The 19,872-nt window shown below is 44.2% G+C and overlaps 1 protein-coding gene across 3 annotated transcripts; it reads right to left on the reverse strand.

Moving 5' to 3' along the window:
• Positions 1-7,660: 7,660 nt before the first annotated feature.
• On the reverse strand, positions 7,661-19,848 carry LOC140419646 (uncharacterized). Of its 3 annotated transcripts, none has more exons than XM_072503572.1 (2): positions 19,775-19,848; positions 7,661-15,219 (listed from the first exon to the last, which is right to left on the reverse strand). In XM_072503572.1, the coding sequence occupies exon 2, from the start codon at positions 14,838-14,840 to the stop codon at positions 13,638-13,640; it is 1,203 nt and encodes a 400-aa protein (XP_072359673.1). In that variant the 5' UTR covers positions 14,841-15,219; positions 19,775-19,848; the 3' UTR covers positions 7,661-13,637. The 3 variants fall into 3 exon arrangements, with proteins under 3 accessions (XP_072359673.1, XP_072359675.1, XP_072359674.1); XM_072503574.1 differs by lacking the exon at positions 19,775-19,848 and adding an exon at positions 19,398-19,667; XM_072503573.1 differs by lacking the exon at positions 19,775-19,848 and adding an exon at positions 16,094-16,410.
• Positions 19,849-19,872: the final 24 nt, after the last annotated feature.

Consider the following 19,872-nt stretch of genomic DNA (forward strand, 5'->3'; position numbering starts at 1 on the left):
TGCTCCAGTCAACGTGTAAGACCGGGCTCAGCCCCGCTACCCATTCACTCCGATTGGTTGGAGGACCAGCTGATCTGCTGGGTCCTCCAGATCCGCTCCTCTCTTGCAATTGGTCCAGAGCAGCAGTCAATCACTCCCGGCATTGTGAACTGGAGCATGCGCAATGCCGATGATGTACCGCGCTTGGGGTTTTCACTGAAACCCGGTGGACTCCAAACCCCAACAAGAAGTTTCCGGGCCCGGGTTTGCATCGAGCTGCAAACAGCTGCGGCCTGCTCCCGGTGACAGGCCTGAGTTAACGGCCGCCGTCTTTATAGAGGCTGCAAACCCGCATGGGCAAAACATCAGAGATAGAGTTTGTTGTGAAACCAATAGGATATTGTAAAGCAGGAGGTCAGGGTTACAGTCAACAACAACAACTTCTATTTATATAACACCTTTAACATCATAAATCATCCCAGTCAACTTCACAGGAACATTATAAAACAAAGTGAGACACCCAGACACATAAGGAGATATCAGAACTCAGAACTAGAACAAACAGAGTTGTTATCTCTGGGTTGTTGCCCGTGCCACGTGATAGTGAGATGAGGAATAGGGAGAGAGAGCAATTAAACACGTGGCTACAGGGATGGTGCAGGCGGGAGGGATTCAGATTTCTGGATAACTGGGGCTCTTTCTGGGGAAGGTGGGACCTCTACAGACAGGATGGTCTACATCTGAACCTGAGGGGCACAAATATCCTGGGGGGAGATTTGTTAGTGCTCTTTGGGGGGGTTTAAACTAATGCAGCAGGGGCATGGGAACCTGGATTGTAGTTTTAGGGTAAGGGAGAATGAGAGTATAGAGGTCAGGAGCGCCGATTTGACGTCGCAGGAGGGGGCCAGTGTTCAGGTAGGTGGTTTGAAGTGTGTCTACTTCAATGCCAGGAGTATACGAAACAAGGTGGGGGAACTGGCAGCATGGGTTGGTACCTGGGACTTCGATGTTGTGGCCATTTCGGAGACATGGATAGAGCAGGGACAGGAATGGATGTTGCAGGTTCCGGGGTTTAGGTGTTTTAGTAAGCTCAGAGAAGGAGGCAAAAGAGGGGGAGGTGTGGCGCTGCTAGTCAAGAGCAGTATTACGGTGGCGGAGAGGATGTTAGATGGGGACTCTTCTTCCGAGATAGTATGGGCTGAAGTTAGAAACAGGAAAGGAGAGGTCACCCTGTTGGGAGTTTTTTATAGGCCTCCTAATAGTTCTAGGGATGTAGAGGAAAGGATGGCGAAGATGATTCTGGATATGAGCGAAAGTAACAGGGTAGTTATTATGGGAGACTTTAACTTTCCAAATATTGACTGGAAAAGATATAGTTCGAGTACAATAGATGGGTCGTTTTTTGTACAGTGTGTGCAGGAGGGTTTCCTGAAACAATATGTTGACAGGCCAACAAGAGGCGAGGCCACGTTGGATTTGGTTTTGGGTAATGAACCAGGCCAGGTGTTGGATTTGGAGGTAGGAGAGCACTTTGGGGACAGTGACCACAATTCAGTGACGTTTACGTTAATGATGGAAAGGGATAAGTATACACCGCAGGGCAAGAGTTATAGCTGGGGGAAGGGCAATTATGATGCCATTAGACGTGACTTGGGGGGATAAGGTGGAGAAGTAGGCTGCAAGCGTTGGGCACACTGGATAAGTGGGGCTTGTTCAAGGATCAGCTACTGCGTGTTCTTGATAAGTATGTACCGGTCAGACAGGGAGGAAGGCATCGAGCGAGGGAACCGTGGTTTACCAAGGAAGTGGAATCTCTTGTTAAGAGGAAGAAGGAGGCCTATGTGAAGATGAAGTGTGAAGTTTCGGTTGGGGCGATGGATAGTTACAAGGTAGCGAGGAAGGATCTAAAGAGAGAGCTAAGACGAGCAAGGAGGGGACATGAGAAGTATTTGGCAGGAAGGATCAAGGAAAACCCAAAAGCTTTCTATAGGTATGTCAGGAATAAGCGAATGACTAGGGAAAGAGTAGGACCAGTCAAGGACAGGGATGGGAAATTGTGTGTGGAGTCTGAAGAGATAGGCGAGATACTAAATGAATATTTTTCGTCAGTATTCACTCAGGAAAAAGATAATGTTGTGGAGGAGAATGCTGAGCCCCAGGCTAATAGAATAGATGGCATTGAGGTACGTAGGGAAGAGGTGTTGGCAATTCTGGACAGGCTGAAAATAGATAAGTCCCCGGGACCTGATGGGATTTATCCTAGGATTCTCTGGGAGGCCAGGGAAGAGATTGCTGGACCTTTGGCTTTGATTTTTATGTCATCATTGGCTACAGGAATAGTGCCAGAGGACTGGAGGTCAGCAAATGTGGTCCCTTTGTTCAAAAAGGGGAGCAGAGACAACCCCGGCAACTATAGACCGGTGAGCCTCACGTCTGTAGTGGGTAAAGTCTTGGAGGGGATTATAAGAGACAAGATTTATAATCATCTAGATAGGAATAATATGATCAGGGATAGTCAGCATGGCTTTGTGAAGGGTAGGTCATGCCTCACAAACCTTATTGAGTTCTTTGAGAAGGTGACTGAACAGGTAGACGAGGGTAGAGCAGTTGATGTGGTGTATATGGATTTCAGCAAAGCGTTTGATAAGGTTCCCCACGGTAGGCTATTGCAAAAAATACGGAGGCTGGGGATTGAGGGTGATTTAGAGATGTGGATCAGAAATTGGCTAGCTGAAAGAAGACAGAGGGTGGTGGTTGATGGGAAATGTTCAGAATGGAGTACAGTCACAAGTGGAGTACCACAAGGATCTGTTCTGGGTCCTTTGCTGTTTGTCATTTTTATCAATGACCTAGAGGAAGGCGCAGAAGGGTGGGTGAGTACATTTGCAGACGATACTAAAGTCGGTGGTGTTGTCTGGATGCCCGACAACACAGTATCGCCAAGCAGAAACTGATAGCCAAGTTCCACATGTATGGGTCCAGCCTCAACTTGGACCTTGGATTCATGTCGCATTACATTCACTCACCCCCCCCTCCACCATCTAGCCTGGGTTTGCGAAATCCTAACTGTGCTGGCTTGAGACAATTCAGATCTCTTTAATCTGTGGTTATCCCTCTCTTCAGTTGCACTGTCTGGACCTGTAAAGATTTAATTACCTGCAAAGACTCACATTCAAAGTGTCATGCTTCATTTACTTTGTCTATATATGTGGTTGTGCAACCCACCTCTTTCTTCACCTGAGGAAGGAGCTGCGCTCCGAAAGCTAGTGATTCGACACAAACCTGTTGGACTTTAACCTGGTGTTGTAAGACTTCTTACCCTGCCCACCCCAGTCCAATGCCGGCATCTCCACATCTAGACTAGTGAAGCAGAGAACCAGACTGAAGCTCTGGGGATTGGGGTTCCACACAGCAGATTAACTCAGCAACCCAATTCAAGGGCAATTCAGGATGGGTGTAAATGAATAAAGAAAATGTTATTAATGTAACTTTTCCACACACGGAAATGAATGAGGTTTGATAATGTTTCTGTGCAGTTTTAAACCGAGTGCCTTTAAGCAAACATGATAATCACTACACTACAGAAACAGGGAACAGCGCTTAGCGCACTGACCGAGAATAGTAAACTGTGCGTCCTCATTGCACTGAAGAACCTTCTATTGTGGGAGTACAATTTGACTGAAAATTAGGCAATTGGCGGAGAAATTGGTCTGACATGAGAATCATAAAATGCCACAGCACATTAGAAAACCATTCACAACTAACACGGGTGAACTCTGACTGCGATTCCTGCCATTCTCCATCACAGAGGATTTTGCAGAGTATCATTTGGAAATTTGCAGGTGTAAGGTAATGCATTTGTTTAACTATTGAACAACAAATAACAATGATACAACTTAGCTGCAAATTTAGATGTGTAACATCAATAATGTTTTGAATAATAATATGGGACATTTGGTATGTGAGGGGAACGTGTTAACCAGTACACTGATAAAACAGCTGATTGGCAATGAGCCCATTGTACTGGTGTTTTGAAAATATGTTGTGTTATCTGTAAAAATGATAAAAGTCGAATAAAAATATGGATTGAAAAAGAGCAAATCGATTCATCTCAATGTCCTTCTCTGTTTCTGTGATGTTGAAGTTTCTCTATTCCAATTAGCTTTTGAAAAAGGAGTTTCTGCAGAATCCTTGCTCAGTTTGATTTAATGAGAACGTTCCCCTGGTCCAATGACCAGAAGATTTGGACATGAAGATGGTGTAGTTTACAATGTAAACATTATGTAATCATGCAATTGGTTTCATATTGAATTTAGAAAAGTATATTTTTCTGCTGATGCATCTTGTCATTATTTCTGAGTGATAACAAAATCTAATTAATTTGATCTACATCCTGTCTATTAGAGTCTGTCTATTAGAGAGGGATTTGTGAAGCTTAACAAAGCCCTCTAGAGATCACTTTGCTGAAGTAGTTTACTTTATTAGATTTCAAATGAATTATGAAATGTAGAAATGTCCATCCAGCAAATATTTCCTCTCATTCAGTGATAACATCATTATTATGTTCCTTCGAAAAACGTCAATTTTACTCAGTATTTGTTCCATTACGCAAAACTTGATATTATTTGATATTTATGTACTCGACTGAAATTGAGACTCTCTGAAATATACAACCTTGAAATGCAAACATGACTGACAAAGAAAATAAATCGAGTCATTGGGTAATACAAGTTCTGTCGAGTTCATTTGAGATTGGCGACGTCAGTTTTTAAACACAGTCAAATATCTTCACAGGTAGGAGATTAAAGAATGATAAGTTTATTATATTTGACCCTCTTTGTTCTGGGTATGAAACATTCCGCAGCCTAAATCCCGTTCACGTTAATGAAAGGAGGGGTGACAGCAAGTCCACACTGAGCCTGGATTTCCTCATCTCTCTGAATGGCTTTTCCTGTTTCTCTACCACAAAGCCGATTTTCAAAAAGGTGTTTTAGTTAAATCTCTGCTATTTCCTCTAATTCAGTTAGAGTATCGTTTGTGTCTGACTGTATGAGCACACATTACCATTAGATATGTTTCAGGTGGTGATTAAAAATGTTCATCTACATCCATAAATCCATTAAATTCTGTTGTGGGCTGAACAAACTGAGAATATCCAAACTGTGTCAAAATGGCATCATCTTTTTCTGATCTTTGCTTCTTCAATATTCACTACCTCCGACTTCTCTGAATGATGTTTGAGGCCGAGATGAGACCAAATATATATCTAATATATGGGATTCAGATGACATGCAGAAACAAACACATGTTATCCAAACTTCCTTCAAACTAAGCGAGAACTATTCAATGTTTCTGCCCAGTTTTGAATGGAGGACCTTTTGGGCATTAGATGAACATGATAACCACTACACTACAGAAACAGGCAGCAGCGGAGCAGCCAATGGACCTGTGCTATGTTCAACTGCAGTGTCTTGCTGCAGCTTCTGATGGTTAGGCTGAGAGGCCATGTAACTTATTACTCTCCTCCACCTTCCTCATGTTTATTTCTAGCAACTTATTTTCATTTCTTCCATCGATCTGTTTCCCCCCCACAATTGTCCGCCTCCCCCCTTTGACAATCTGCCCCATGTTCCTAGTCTTCCTTTCACTCACTGCTTACTTTTATTCTGCCGTTAAGATTCTAATCTCTGAACATGCCTCTCTCAGCACTGTTCTTAGCCTTTATTACCCATTTACATTCCCTTTTTCTTTCTGTCCAAGTCATTTAGTCATTCTCCACCTATCGCTGGCCATCTATCCAGCTCCACAAATCCCCTGCACCCCTCCCTACCCCCGCCCCATCCACTGTCCACCCACAATAGTCTAAATCTGACCCCATTTCCAGTTCTCCAGCTTTGACAAAGAGTCACCCAGACCCGGAACGACCGCTGCCATCTCGCTCCACAGAGGCTGTCAGACCTGCTGAGATTGTCCAGTATTTTCTGTTTTTGTTTCTCCGATTGAAGCATCCGCAGTAAGTTGCTTTTATCTTACAATTAGACATGATTGAGAGTTATTATGTTCATCTGCATCTTTAAACACATTAAATTCTGTTGATTTTGAACAAACTGCTGGAACGGTGTCAAAACAGGAAAATCTTTATCATTTCATTGCTTCTTGAAAATGCAGCACTTCAGACTTACTGAATCAATTTTTGTGCCTGATGTGAGACTAAATCTCCTATTCCTCTCACATACGAGATTCAGCTAATATTCAGGGAAAATGTATGTGTGGAAAGTTTTCCTCAGACTAAATGAGAAGCATTTAATGCTTCTGCCAGTTTCAAACCGGGGACCTTTCATATATTAGTTGACTGTGATAACCTACCTCTTTGCTGCAGAGCTGGCAGCACAGGACCTAATGGACCTGTGCAATGTTCAACTGCACAGTCTTGCTGCAGCTTTCAATGGTTCAGCTGGGAGACCATGTCACTGATTACAAGACGTCTGTTTCTTTAAAACAGATGTCTCAACTTGTAAGACCGTAAGATATAGAACTTATATTGAACTTAAGCATTTGTTCAGCAAATATCTAACGTAACAATGCTCTCTGTTCAATCATTAATGCATCATTCTTATCTTCCTACAGAAACTTTCCACCAATTTTACTCAACAACTGTTTCGTTATTCAACATTGAACCTCAGTATATTTATTTCTTATATATGACTTCATTTTGAATTGAATAACTCTCGATGCTTCACTCTGAAATATACACCATTGAATTGCAAATGTAACTGACCAACAAAAGAAAGCGTGTCACTGGGTAATATAAATCCCATGAATCTTTGTTGAGATTAGACCACAGACAGCTTTTAAACAAAGTAAAATATAGTTAAATGGAAGTGAATTGAGAATTATGTGTTGCTTATTTTTGATCCCTCTGTGTTTTGGTGTGTAGCTTTCTGCAGCCGGGGCAGCATGGTGGCGTAGTGGGTTAGCCCTGCTGCCTCACGGCGCCGAGGTCCCAGGTTCAATCCCGGCTCTGGGTCACTGTCCGGTGGAGTTTGCACATTCTCCCCGTGTTTGCGTAGGTTTCGCCCCCACAACCCAAAGATGGGCTGGGTAAGTGGATTGGCCACGCTAAATTGTTCCTTAATTGGAAAAAATGAATTGGGTACTCTAAATTTAAAAAACAACATTCTGCAGCCTAAATACCATTCATGTATAAGGAGGGGTGACAGCTTCGGATGGTGATTAAAATATTAATCTACGCCTACAAAGCCATTAAATTATTTTGTGAACTGAGCAAACTGCCAAGATCCGCACTTTGTTTTTTCATGGATGGAACGATCTGTCTAGACTGTACGCAGAACAATACTTTTCACTGTACCTCGGTACACGTGATAATAAATCAAATCTAATCAGAGATAGTTTCTTACTAGTTTTCAGATTGAACAATGAGCAGCCTTAAAAATTATTCATTCAAGGGAGGTGGGTGTCACTGGCTGGGCCAGCATTTACTGCTCATTCCAATTCCCCTTGAACTGCGTGTCTTGTGAGGCTATTTCAGAGGGCACTTACAAATCAACCACAACATTGCTGTGGATCTGGAGTCACATGTAGGCCAGGCCACATGAGAGCAGATTTCCTGAAGGTCATTCGTGAACCAGATGAGTTTTTACAACAATCAAGAGTGTTATCATTAGACTTTTAAATCTATACTTTTATTAAATTTCAATTTCACCATCTGTCATCGGCAGATTCAATCCCAGATCCCCAGAGCATTAACCTGGGTCTCTGGATTACTCGCCCGGTAACAATACCATTTCTCCAATGCCTAGCCCACAGTGTTGGCAGAATATGTGTTCTGTGATCTTGTCTTGCAATGATTCTACAGAACTGCTGGATAGCTACCCAGAACAATGATTTATTAATGTACACGTGGTAAGGTAACGATCAAAATGCTATACAGACCAAGTTATCAGAGTTACATTAGACGATCTTGGAACTACACTGACGTGCGACTGTCCTCGTTTATGCCTTACAATCTTCTGCTGGTAGATGGATATCATCTGACTGATGTCTGACACCACCTGCTGGTGGGAGGTCACACTGCTGAGTAATAATAATAATCTTTTATTGTCACAAGTATGAAGTTACTGTGAAAAGCCCCCAGTCGCCACATTCCGCCGCCTGTTCGGGTAAGCTGGTACGGGAGATGAACATGTGCTGCTGGCCTTGTTCTGCATTACAAACCAGCTGTCTAGCCCACGGAGCTAAACCAGTACATGTAGCATTATATACAGGCTTATCACCACAACTCGTAACTTCTCAAAATTATCAGGTAATTTAGTGTTTCAAACAAATTCTGATAGCTCTGCAGTTTCTCGAAACATTTTAGTTGACAGTGTCATTTTTTAAAATAAAGATCTAGTCTTCGCAATATAGTTAAATGATACACCAATTCACTAATGATAATCAATGTTCACTACTGAATAATCATGAATGTAATTACTGATTTTTTTTGCCACGAAATCAATACATAGTTAATATAGAAAAGGTACAGAAGGTGAAATGGCTGCAGGAAGCCACATGTTAGAGGCATAAAAGGGCTTCCTTGACCTTGTTACCAATGGCAATGAAAATAACAAATTTAAAACTGAATGTGATTACACATGCATACTTAGTTTCCTACATTACAACAGTGAATATATTTCAAAAGTACTCCATTGGCTTTAAAACACTTCAGGAGATCCAGTGGAAATTAGGTTTTATAGAAATGTACATTTGTTCTAATTGTCCGCAAACTAGGATATCTTGCACTCGGTGTCCTCACCAGAATCATTGATAAAGATTGAGTCTTAATTTTGTGTAATAACCATGTCATTGACACCATTTTGAATACTCTGCGAAACCCCAGTCAAACCATAAGCACAACTATTTGTTCGAAAATACAGCGAGTTGTTGTGACTTGGAATACACCGTCTACAAATAGTGTTCGCGTCTCATTGGACTGTAACTTCCAAAAGATAATTTGATACATTCTGAAAAAGAAAACAAAATAGTCGAACTATGGGATTAAATGGTTCGCTGTACAAAGAGCTGGTACGGGGAAAATGGGCCAAATAGACTCCTCTGTGCTCTAGGAGCCTGGTGTACAGGTAAAACGAGTGGTAACGACCTGGAACCGACTGCCTCGAAGGGTAGGAGATGCAGAGACAACAGAAGGATTTCAATCGGAAATTGGATGGGCACCGAGAGAAATAAACCTGCACAGATATGGGGATAGAACGGAGCAATGGACAGACTGGCTTCCTCCACAGGGAGCCAACATGGTCTCAAAGGGCTGAATGACCTCATTCCCCACCCTCCAGATGCTGTGATCTCAGGGGAGAAATTCAGCTGCTCCAGTCACTCCAACTAACTGGTGTCACTTATCCCTGGTGCCATTCTAGCACAATGGTTAGCACTGTTGGTCCAGAGCACCAGGGTCCCAGATTCGATTCCCGGTTTGGATCACTGTCTGTGCGGAGACTGCATGTTCTCCCTGCGTCTGCGTGGGTTTCCTCCGGGTGCTCCGGTTTCCTCCTACAAGTCCCGAATGATATGCTTGTTAGGTGAATTGGACATTCTGTATTCTCCCTGTGTACCCAAACAGGCGTCAGAGTGTGGCGACTAGTGGATTTTCACAGTTACTTCATTGCAGTGTTAATGTAAGCCTACTTGTGACAATAATAAAGATTATTGTAAATGTCCTCTACACCTTCTCTAAGAACTTCACACCTTTCCTAAAGTGTGGGGCCCATATATAGGCTTCCATTGTAGAGGGATAGAATTGAAAAGCACAGAGGAAATGTTCAACTTGTTTAGAACCAGGGTGAGGCTATACTGGGAGCACTGTCAACATTGGTGATCTCCATTTAAAAAAAGGAAATAGAGGCACTGGATAAGGTGCAACAAAGATTCATAATATACAGAACTGAGAGCATTTAACACTCAGAAAAGGCTGGGGTTGCTTTTTTCTGGAAAAGAGAAGACTGATGGGTGACCTGATGGAATCTTTAAGATTATGAAGGGATTCAATAATCCAATAGGAATTTCAGTAGAAACCTCTTTACCCAGCGAGTGGTGAGAATGTGGAACTCACTACCACAGCGAGTGGTTGAGGTGAACAGCATGAATACGTAAAGCTAGATACATACATGAGGGAGAAAGAAATAGAGGGAGATGCTGATGGGGGAGATGTAGAGGGGTGGGTGGAGGATCATGTGAAGCATAAATACTTACACAGACTATGGCTAACCTCAGGCAGTATGGGAATTTAACCTGTGCTGTTGGTGTCACTCAGCACAAACCAGCCATCCAGCCAACTGAGCTAACCGATCCCAGTGTAAATCTGTAATAATTCCTTAAATATTAGTGACTGCCTGTCACCCACCATACTATTTAATGTTGTTTCCCAGTGCAGCTCAGACAACTTGCCCCTCATACCCTGATAGTTTTCTTCTGTGAGAAGCTGCATGATAAATTAAACAAAAGAACCATGTAACCACCACAGCCTATCTTCATGGCAATGTGGCATGATTTTGGGAGTTTCCAAACAGAAACGGTGATGAAACATCTTCTAACCTCCAAACCCCCTTTCACTTTTTAACCCTTGTGAAATGTGCAACCAGATATTCGTAAGAAGGCTCAGAGAGAATCAGCCCACTGGAGGCGAAGTCGTGAGACCGGCTAGTCCAGCAGAAAGAAACCCTCTGACCATCCCCATTGACCAACATAAAATGAACAAAATGCAATCCTGGATGGAATTGAGAACAGAAACAATAACAGCAGAATCCAATCCCCGTAAACAGTTGTGAACTTGTTGGATTCACAGAAAGTGCGATGAATTACAAAATCCCTTCGCACATTGAGAGCAGGTGAAAGGCCTCTCCCCAGTATGAACTCCCTGGTGTGACTGCAGACAACATAACCGAGTGAATCACGCAAATAGACATGAACGGGTGTGAGATAATCGGGATTATGGAGACATGGCTGCAGGATGACCAGGGATGGGAATTGAATATATTCAGTGTTTAGGAAGGACAGACAAAAAGGAAAAGGCAGTCGAGTGGCAGTGCTGGTTAAAGAGGAAATTAATGCAATAGTGAGGAAGGATATTCGTTCCAACAATGTGGAATCTGTATGGGTAGAGCTGAGAAACACCAAGGGGAAAATAAATTAGTGGGCATCGTATATAGATCCCCAAACTGCAGTGGTGATGTTGGAAATGGCATAAAACAGGAAATTAGACTGATCGTAAACGTTTCTGTAGAAATGTAAAGAGAAAAAGATTGGTGAAGACAAATGTAGGTTCCTCACAGTCAGAAACAGGGGAATGTATAATAGGGGACAAGGAAATGGCTGAGCAAATAAATACATAATTTGGTTCTGTCTTCACAAATGAGGGCACAAATCAGATACCAGAAATGTTGGGGAACGCAGGATTTAGTGAGAGGAAGAAACTGAAGGAGATCAATATTCGAGAAATGGTGTTGGGGAAATTGATGGGATTGAAGGCTGATAAATCCCCAGGGCCTGATAATCTGCATCCCAAAGTACTTAAAGAAGTGGCTCAAGAAATAGTGGATGCATTGGTGGTCATCTTCCAGGATTCTCTCGACTCTGAAACAGTTCCTGCAGATTGGAGGGTGGTTTATGTAATTCCACTATTTAAAAAGGGATGTAGAGAGAAAACAGGGAATTATAGGCCAGTAAGTCAGACATCGGCAGTGGGGAAAATTCTAAAATCCATTATCATCAATTTTATAGCAAAATACTTTAAAACCAGTGGCAGGATCGGACAGAGTCAGCATGGATTTATGAAGAGGAAATCATGCTTGACAAATCTACTGGAATTCTTCGAGGATGTAACTGGTAGAGTTGATGATGGGGAGCCAGTGGATGTGGTACATTTGGACTTTCAGGTGGCTTTTGACCAAAGTCCCACGTAAGGTATTAGTGTGTAAAATTGTAGCATGTGGGATTAGGGGCAGTATATTGAAATGGATAGAAAACTGGTTGGCAGACAGGAAACAAAGAGCTGGAATTAATGGGTCTTTTTCAAATTGGCAGGCAGTGACTAGTGGGGGTACTGCAGGGATCCGTGCTAGGACCCAAGATATATTAATGATTTTTTAAAAAATTTAAAGTACCAATTCCTTTTTTCCAATTGAGGGACAATTTAGTGTGGCCAATTCACTTACCCTGCACATCTTTGGGTTATGGGGGTGAGACTCACGCAGACACGGGGGGAACTTGTATCCACACGGACAGTAACCCAGGGCAGGATTGAACCCTGGTCCTCAGCACTGTGATGCAGCAGTGCTAACCACTGTGCCACCCTATATATTAACGATTTAGATGATGGAACAAAATGCCATATCTCCAAATTTGCAAATGACACCACTTTGCGTGGGGTTTTGGGGGGGGGGGGGTGTTGGTCAGCTGTGAGGAGGATGCAGAGATCCTTCAGTGTGATTTGGACAAGTTGAGCGAGTGGGCAAATGAATGGCAGATACAGTTGAATTTGGAGAAATGCAAGGTTATCCACTTTGATACCAAAAACGAGAAGGCAGACTATTATCTGAACGGCCACAGATTAGGAGAGGGGAATGCGCAACGAGACCTGGGTATCCTCGTACACGTGTCACTGAAGGAAAGCATGCAGCTACAGCAGGCGGTAAAGAAGGCAAATGGAATGCTAGTCTTCATTCTGAGCGAATTTGAGTACAGCAGCAGGAATATCTTGCTGTCATTATACAGGGCCTTGGCAAGGCCGTACCTGGAATATTGTACACAGTATTGGTCTCCTTATCTGTGGAAGGACGTTCTTGCTCTAGAGGGAGTGCAGCGAAGGTTTACCAGACTGATTCCTGGGATGGTGGGACTGACGTATGAGAGAGTGAATCAGTTGGGATTGTATTCGCTGGAGTTCAGAAGAATGGGGGGTCTCACAGAAACCTATAATATTCTAACAGGGCTTGACAGTGTAGATGCAGGACAGATTTTCCCAATGGTGGGAGTGTACAGAACCAGAGGTCGCAGTCAGAGGATACGGGGTAGACCATTTAGGACAGAAATTTCTTCAACCAGAGAGTGGTGAGCCTGTGGAATTTGTTACCACAGGAAATAGTTGAGGCCAATACATTGTATGTTTTCAAGAAGCAGTTAGAAATAGCACTTAGGGTGAAGGGGATCAAAGGGTAGCACGGTAGCATAGTGCTTAGCACTGTGGTCTCATAGCACCACGGTCCCAGGTTCGATTCCCTGCTGGGTCACTGTGTGTGGAGTCTGCACGTTCTCCCCGTTCTTGCGTGGATTTCCTCCGGGTGCTCCTGTTTCCTCCCACCAGTCCCGAAAGACGTGCTGTTAGGTCATTTTGACATTCTGAATTCTTCCTCCGTGTACCCGAACAGACGCCTGAATGTGGCGACTAGGGGCTTTTCACAGTAACTTCCTTGCAATGTAAGTAAGCGTATTTGTGACAATAAAGATTATTAATTAATTAAGGATATAGAGGGGAAAGCAGGATTAGGCTATGGATGATAAGGCGTGATCATAATGAATGGCGGAGCAGGCGCGAAGAGCCAAATGGCCTCTTCCTGCTCCTACTTTCTATGTAATCTCTTCCCACACTAAGAGCAGGTGAATGGCCTCTCCCCAGTGTGAACTCGCTGGTGTGTCTGCAGACTGGATAACTGTGTGAATCCATTCCCACAGAGGGAGCAGGTGAATGGCTTCTCCCCAGTGTGAACTCGCTGATGTCTCAGCAGGATGGATGAATCAATAAAACCCTTCCCACACTGAGAGCAGGTGAATGGCTTCTCCCCGTTGTGAATTCGTTGGTGTGTCTGCAGGCTGCATAAATCACTGAATTCGTTCCCACACTGAAAGCAGGTGAAAAGCTTCTCTCCAGTGTGAACTCGCTGATGGTTCCGCAGGTTGGATGAAGCTCGGAATCTGTGCCCACACTGAGAGCAGGTGAATGGCTTCTCCCCAGTGTGAACTCGCTGGTGTGTTCGCAGACTGGATGACTGAGTGAATCCCTTCCCACACTGAGAACAGGTGAACGGGCGCTCACCAGTGTGAACTCGCTGATGGATCCGCAGGTTGGGTAAAGCACGGAATCCCTTCCCACACTGAGAGCAGGCAAATGGTCTCTCCCCAGTGTGAACCCGCTGGTGTGTCTGCAGAGTTGATAAATCACTGAATCCCTTCCCACACTGAGAGCAGGTGAATGGCCTCTCTCCAGTGTGAACTTCCTGATGTCTCTGCAGGGTGAATGAATCAATGAATCCCTTCCCACACTGTGAGCAGCTAAACAGTCTCTCCCCAGTGTGAACTCGCTGATGTCTCTGCAGGGTGGATGAATCAATGAATCTCTTCCCACACTGAGAGCAGGTGAATGGCCTCTCACCAGTGTGAATTCGCTGGTGTTTCCACAGGGTGGATGAATCAATAAATCCCTTCCCACACTGAGAGCAGGTGAATGGCCTCTCCCCAGTGTGAACTCGCTGATGTCTCTGCAGGTTGGATAAAGCACGGAATCTCTGCCTACAGTGAGAGCAGGTGAATGGCCTCTCGCCAGTGTGAATTCGCTGGTGTTTCTGCAGGCTGGATAAATCAATCAATCTCTTCCCACACTGAGAGCAGGTGAACGGCCTCTCCCCAGTGTGAACTCGCTGGTGTGTCTGCAGGTGAGATAACCGAGTGAATCCCTTCTCACACTGAGAGCAGGTGAACGGCCTCTCTCCAGTGTGACTGCGTCGATGAGTCTCCAGCTCAGATGGGAATCTGTATCCCTTCCCACAGTCCCCACATTTCCATGGTTTCTCCATGTTTTGTTCCCCTCGTGTCTCTCCAGATTGGACAATCAGTGGAAGCCTTGTCTACACACAGCACATGTGCACTGTCTCTCCTCGCTGTGAATGGTGTGATGTTTTTCAGGCTGTGTAACTGGTTGAAGCTCTTGCCACAGTCAGTTCACTGGAACACTCTCACTCGGGTGTGTGTTGTGTGGGTCTCACTGTTTTTCCAGTCAGGCTCACGTTTAAATTATTTTGAAGAAAAAAAAAAGGAAAAAAAAAAAAAAAAAAAATCGGCTAAAAATTTCTCCTTCTCACCGATGATATTCAGATCAGAAGGAATCGAGTGAGTTTGTCACATCGGGACGTGATGTTTGAGATTTCTGTCTATAATTCCTCCTCTTCCAATATCCTTTAAAAACAATTTACAAAAGTCATCAATTAGTACAGGATAGAAATTCAGAACAGCCAATGACCAGCTCGCTGGTCTCGGGGTAAGATTCTCGCTTCGGGGGTTGTGATACACGAAAATGTGAGAGGTCCCGGGTTAAAATCCCGGACGAGCCCTATGATGTTGTTTCTTGTGGGCAGCACGGTAGCATTGTGGTTAGCACAATTGCTTGACAGCTGCAGGGTCACAGGTTCGATTCCGGCTTGGGTCACTGTCTGTGTGGAGTCTGCACATCCTCCCCGTGTGTGCATTGGTTTCCTCCGGGTGCTCCGGTTTCCTCCCACAGTCCAAAGATGTGCAGGTTCGGTGGATTGGCCATGATAAATTGCCCTTAGTGTCCAAAATTGCCCTTAGTGTTGGGTGGGGTTACTGGGCTATGGGGATAGGGTGGAGGTGTTGACCTTGGGTAGGGTGCTCAATTCCAAGAGCCGGTGCAGACTCGATGGGCCGAATGGCCTCCTTCTGCACTGTAAATTCTATGAAATTCTAGTTCCTATGGAACATGATTTCCTCTCTCGTTCTCGAAAAGCTTTAATTATCCATCCCACACACGCTCCCTCCATTCTCACTCTGCTGTATCTAATATTCACCCTCCCAATTCTCCTGAAGGTGCTGATTCATGTTGATTGACAGATCCAAGTTCAGCTCATTGCTTCCTGACCAGGACACAGAGATTAGAATAGGATCAAGAGTAGGCCATTCGGCCCACCGAGTCAGCTCAACCATTCAATCAGATCTTTGGCCGATCTACCTCAGCACCATTTTCCCACACGATCCCCATATCCCTCGATATCTTCAATATCTAGAAACCTGTCAATATTCGTCTTGAACATACCTGATGACTGAGGCTCCATATTCCACTGGGGTAGAGAATTCCAAAGCCTCACCGCATTCTCGAGTGAAGAAATCCCTCCTCATCTGAGCTTTCTCTCTATTTTCCTTCCTGTTCTCCATAACCCTTAACTCCATTGTCAATAAAATATCTGTCAAACTTGTGCTTCAATATATTCAATGACCCCCAGATACAACTGGTCCCTGTGGAAGAGAAATCCAAAGACTAACAACCCTCTGAGGGAAGAAATGACTGGAAATCTATAAAGTAGCTACAGTCTTATATTACAAGACGAGAAATAATAATACGTTTACTTTAAATTTTATATTTATATTACGGTAAATAATCTATCTAATCTGCACCATGTAACAACACGAGACATATCTCAGTCCATTATTAATTAATCACCCTGAAATGTCAGACATCTCCTGGGGAACCCCACCCCTTTAAATGTGAACATTATGAAAGAGACAAGCCTTTTTTGAAATAAATTTAGAGTAATCAATTATTTTTTTTGCAATGAAGGTGCAATTTAGCGTGGCCAATCCACCTACCCTGCACATCTTTGGGTTGTGGAGCTGAGACTCACGCAGATACAGGGAGAATGTGCAAACTCCATACAGACAGTGACCTGGGGCCGGGATCGAACCCGGGTCCTTGGCGCCATGAGGCAGCAGTGCTAACCACTGTGATGGGTGGGAGGAGATGGAAACACTTTGTGCAGCCGCTAACCTACATGTAATTTTTTTCCCCAATTAAGGGGCAATTTAGCGTTGTTCCAGGTTGGGCTCAAATCATCAATGAGGACTCTGATCTCTGGCAAGGAAGGAAACCCTGGCAGGTGGGCGGGGAGGATTCACAAACACCCGCTGGAGGCCCCAAACCCCCAATAAGACCCATTGATTTTATTGTCAGTCTGCAGACAGGAGCTGGAGAACTGAACCCAGGCAGAGGAGAAGGAGGGTGAAAACTGGTAGTGGAGGAAATAAATGGTGCAGATGGTGAGATGGGTTTGGATTTCAGCCCAGGGAGGAGGGAGAGTGTGTGGGTCAGGGAAAAATGTTCCAGAGAAACTAGAATTGTCTGTTCAGAATTTCTATCCCGGATTGACAGTGATGACTTTTGTTTATTTTTAATTAAAACAGTTTTTTTTAAAAAAAAGAGTACCCAATTTTTCCCCCTCAATTGAGGCGTAATCTTTGCGAGGTCAATTCACCTCCGCTGCACATCTTTTTGGATTGTAGGGGTGAGTCCCACACAGATACGGGGAGAATGTGCAAACTCCGTACGGGCAGTGACCCGAGCCGGGATCAAACCCGGGTCCTCGGTTAACCAGATGGAAACTCAAATCAAACTTCACATCAACATTTAACAGTCACTCCATTCATCAGGACCTGAATATTATTGGCCTGTGAATGTGGAAGACAAAATGTTTGTCTGTTCTGTCCAGAGGAAAAGATTTACTTTTTTAGAATAAATTTAGAGTACCCAATTATTTTTTCCCCACTTATGGGGCAATAGGGAGAGAGAGGGAGAGATGTGTTATTTTTTTAATAAATTGTTGGGATCCATCACAGACCTGGATATACACCAATTAATTCTTCGAGCAAACTTCAATTGTGAACTGGATCCAAAAATGGACTGGTCCAAGCCCATTCAACCACGACAAAAATAAAAATGGAGTGAAATCTGGACGGACCACCCGGCACCAGAAACGACAACGGCAAAGCCGGCAAAAGATAAAGAAATCTGTTCCCATCGGAAATGAAAAATGAATCTGCAGATTGTAAAAGGATTATGGGACACAGATTTAAGATTGTGAGCAAGATCTACAGGGGAGATGAGGGAGAAATTTTACACAGTGAGTGGCAATGACCTGAATGCAATGCTTACACACAAATGTCAATACTCTCCAGATCCTGATAACTGAATGGTGCTGTCAGAATTTGATGTGTGGATTGGTTGTGAGTTTCCTGTCAATCCCTTTCTAAGCGCTTGTGAAAGAAGTTTACAAAGGCATCACTGTCAATCCAGAAATGAAATTCAGGAAAAATAAACATTTCCCCCGGCTGAGTTTGCTGTGTGTAAATCCTCCCCGACTAATCTTCTGTAAAAGGGGTTTCCAAAATTAATCAGTCAGTCCAGCATTGAAATTCACAACATTCTCTCCTCCTGCTTATAGGTCCAGGATGACCGCTCATGCCCCCCGGTGCACACTGTCCCTCTTGTCATCAGCAGTCCCCTGATTGGAGCGTGATGTTGACTCAGGGTTGTGAGTTTCTGCCTTGGGGCTTCATGTGACTGAACAGAACCGCAGAGCTTTGGACACATGGGGCAGGAAGTCCAATGAGACAGTGAAATCTGGAGAGCAGGATTTCTTCCTTTTCTTTCCATCTCTGCCACAGCTTTGCATCATCAATAAGACATTGGGACTCAAAGCGTGAGGCAGTTTGATGGACAAGTTGTCTCCATTCTGAACAATAGCAAGTCTTACAATACCAGGTTCAAGTCCAACAGTTTATTCGGAATCACGAGCTTCCAGAGCACAGCTCCTTCATCAGATGAGTGAAGAGGTAGGTTACACAAACACAGCCAATGATGCAATTTGATACTTTGAATGAGAGTCTTTGCAGATAATTAATTCTTTACAGGTCCAGACATAGTGATTGGAGAGGGGGTAATCACAGGTTAAAAAGGTGTTAATTGTCTCAAGCCAGGACAGTGGAAGGATTTTGCAAGCCCAGGCCAGGTGGTGGGGGGTTAAATGTAGTGAAATGTACATGAATCCAAGATAACGGATGAATGGACATCATGCGACAATCACCAAGCAGTAATGTCCATTTCCAGTCGTGGAACACTTCAGCAGTCAAGGGCATTCAGCCTCCGATCTTCGGGTAAGTGTTCTCCAAGGTGGCCCTCAGGACACTTGACAACGCAGAATCACCGAGCAGAAACTGATAGCCAAGTTTTTTTATCATAGAATTTACAGAGCAGAAGGAGGCCATTCGGCCCATCGAGTCTGCACCGGCTCTTGGAAAGAGCACCCTACCCAAGGTCAACACCGCCACCCTATCCCCATAACCCAACCCAACACTAAGGGTAATTTTGGACACTAAGGGCTACCGTGCTGCCCTAAGTTCTGCACGCCTCAACCGGGATCTTGAATTCATGTACATTTTACAACTTTTAACCTCCCACCATCTGGGCTTGCGAAATCCTGCAAAGACTTAATCACCTGCAAAGACTCACATTCAAAGTATCATCTTTCATCATTGGCTGTCATCGTGTAACCTACCTCTTCACTCACCTGATGAAAGTGCTACGCTGTGAAAGCTCGTGATTCCAAAGAAACCTGTTGGACTTTAACCTGTTGTTGTCAGACTTCTCACTGAGCCCAGCCCAGTCCAACGCGGCATCTCCACATTCTGAACAATGGGGAACAAGCTCCTCCCACTCATTGAAACATCATCCCGACAAAAAAGGCAAACGCGCATGCGCCCTGATGCACATCCAATAAAGATGGCGGCCGTTAACCCGAGCCGAATATGGGGACATGCAGCTCCGCTCGGTACAAACGGGGTCCCGTAAAGTTTTCCGAGGTTTGCGGCTTACAACAACTTTACACAACGTTTGCGCCCACCCCCGCGATCTCTCGCTTCCTCCATATTGTTAAACGCCTCCTACCAATTCCGGATCTGAAAACACAGCCCTTCTGCTTCGCCATTACCCACAGTGCGCATGCCTCATTTGCAGCGGACACGCCCCTCATTCACTCCGATTGG

This window comes from Scyliorhinus torazame, chromosome 5 (assembly GCF_047496885.1).
Source record: "Scyliorhinus torazame isolate Kashiwa2021f chromosome 5, sScyTor2.1, whole genome shotgun sequence".
NCBI lineage: Eukaryota > Metazoa > Chordata > Chondrichthyes > Carcharhiniformes > Scyliorhinidae > Scyliorhinus > Scyliorhinus torazame.

Excerpts from the sequence above, each read along its gene's own strand:
- LOC140419646 (XM_072503572.1), bottom strand. The coding sequence starts at position 14,840 with ATGGAGAAACCATGGAAATGTGGGGACTGTGGGAAGGGATACAGATTC.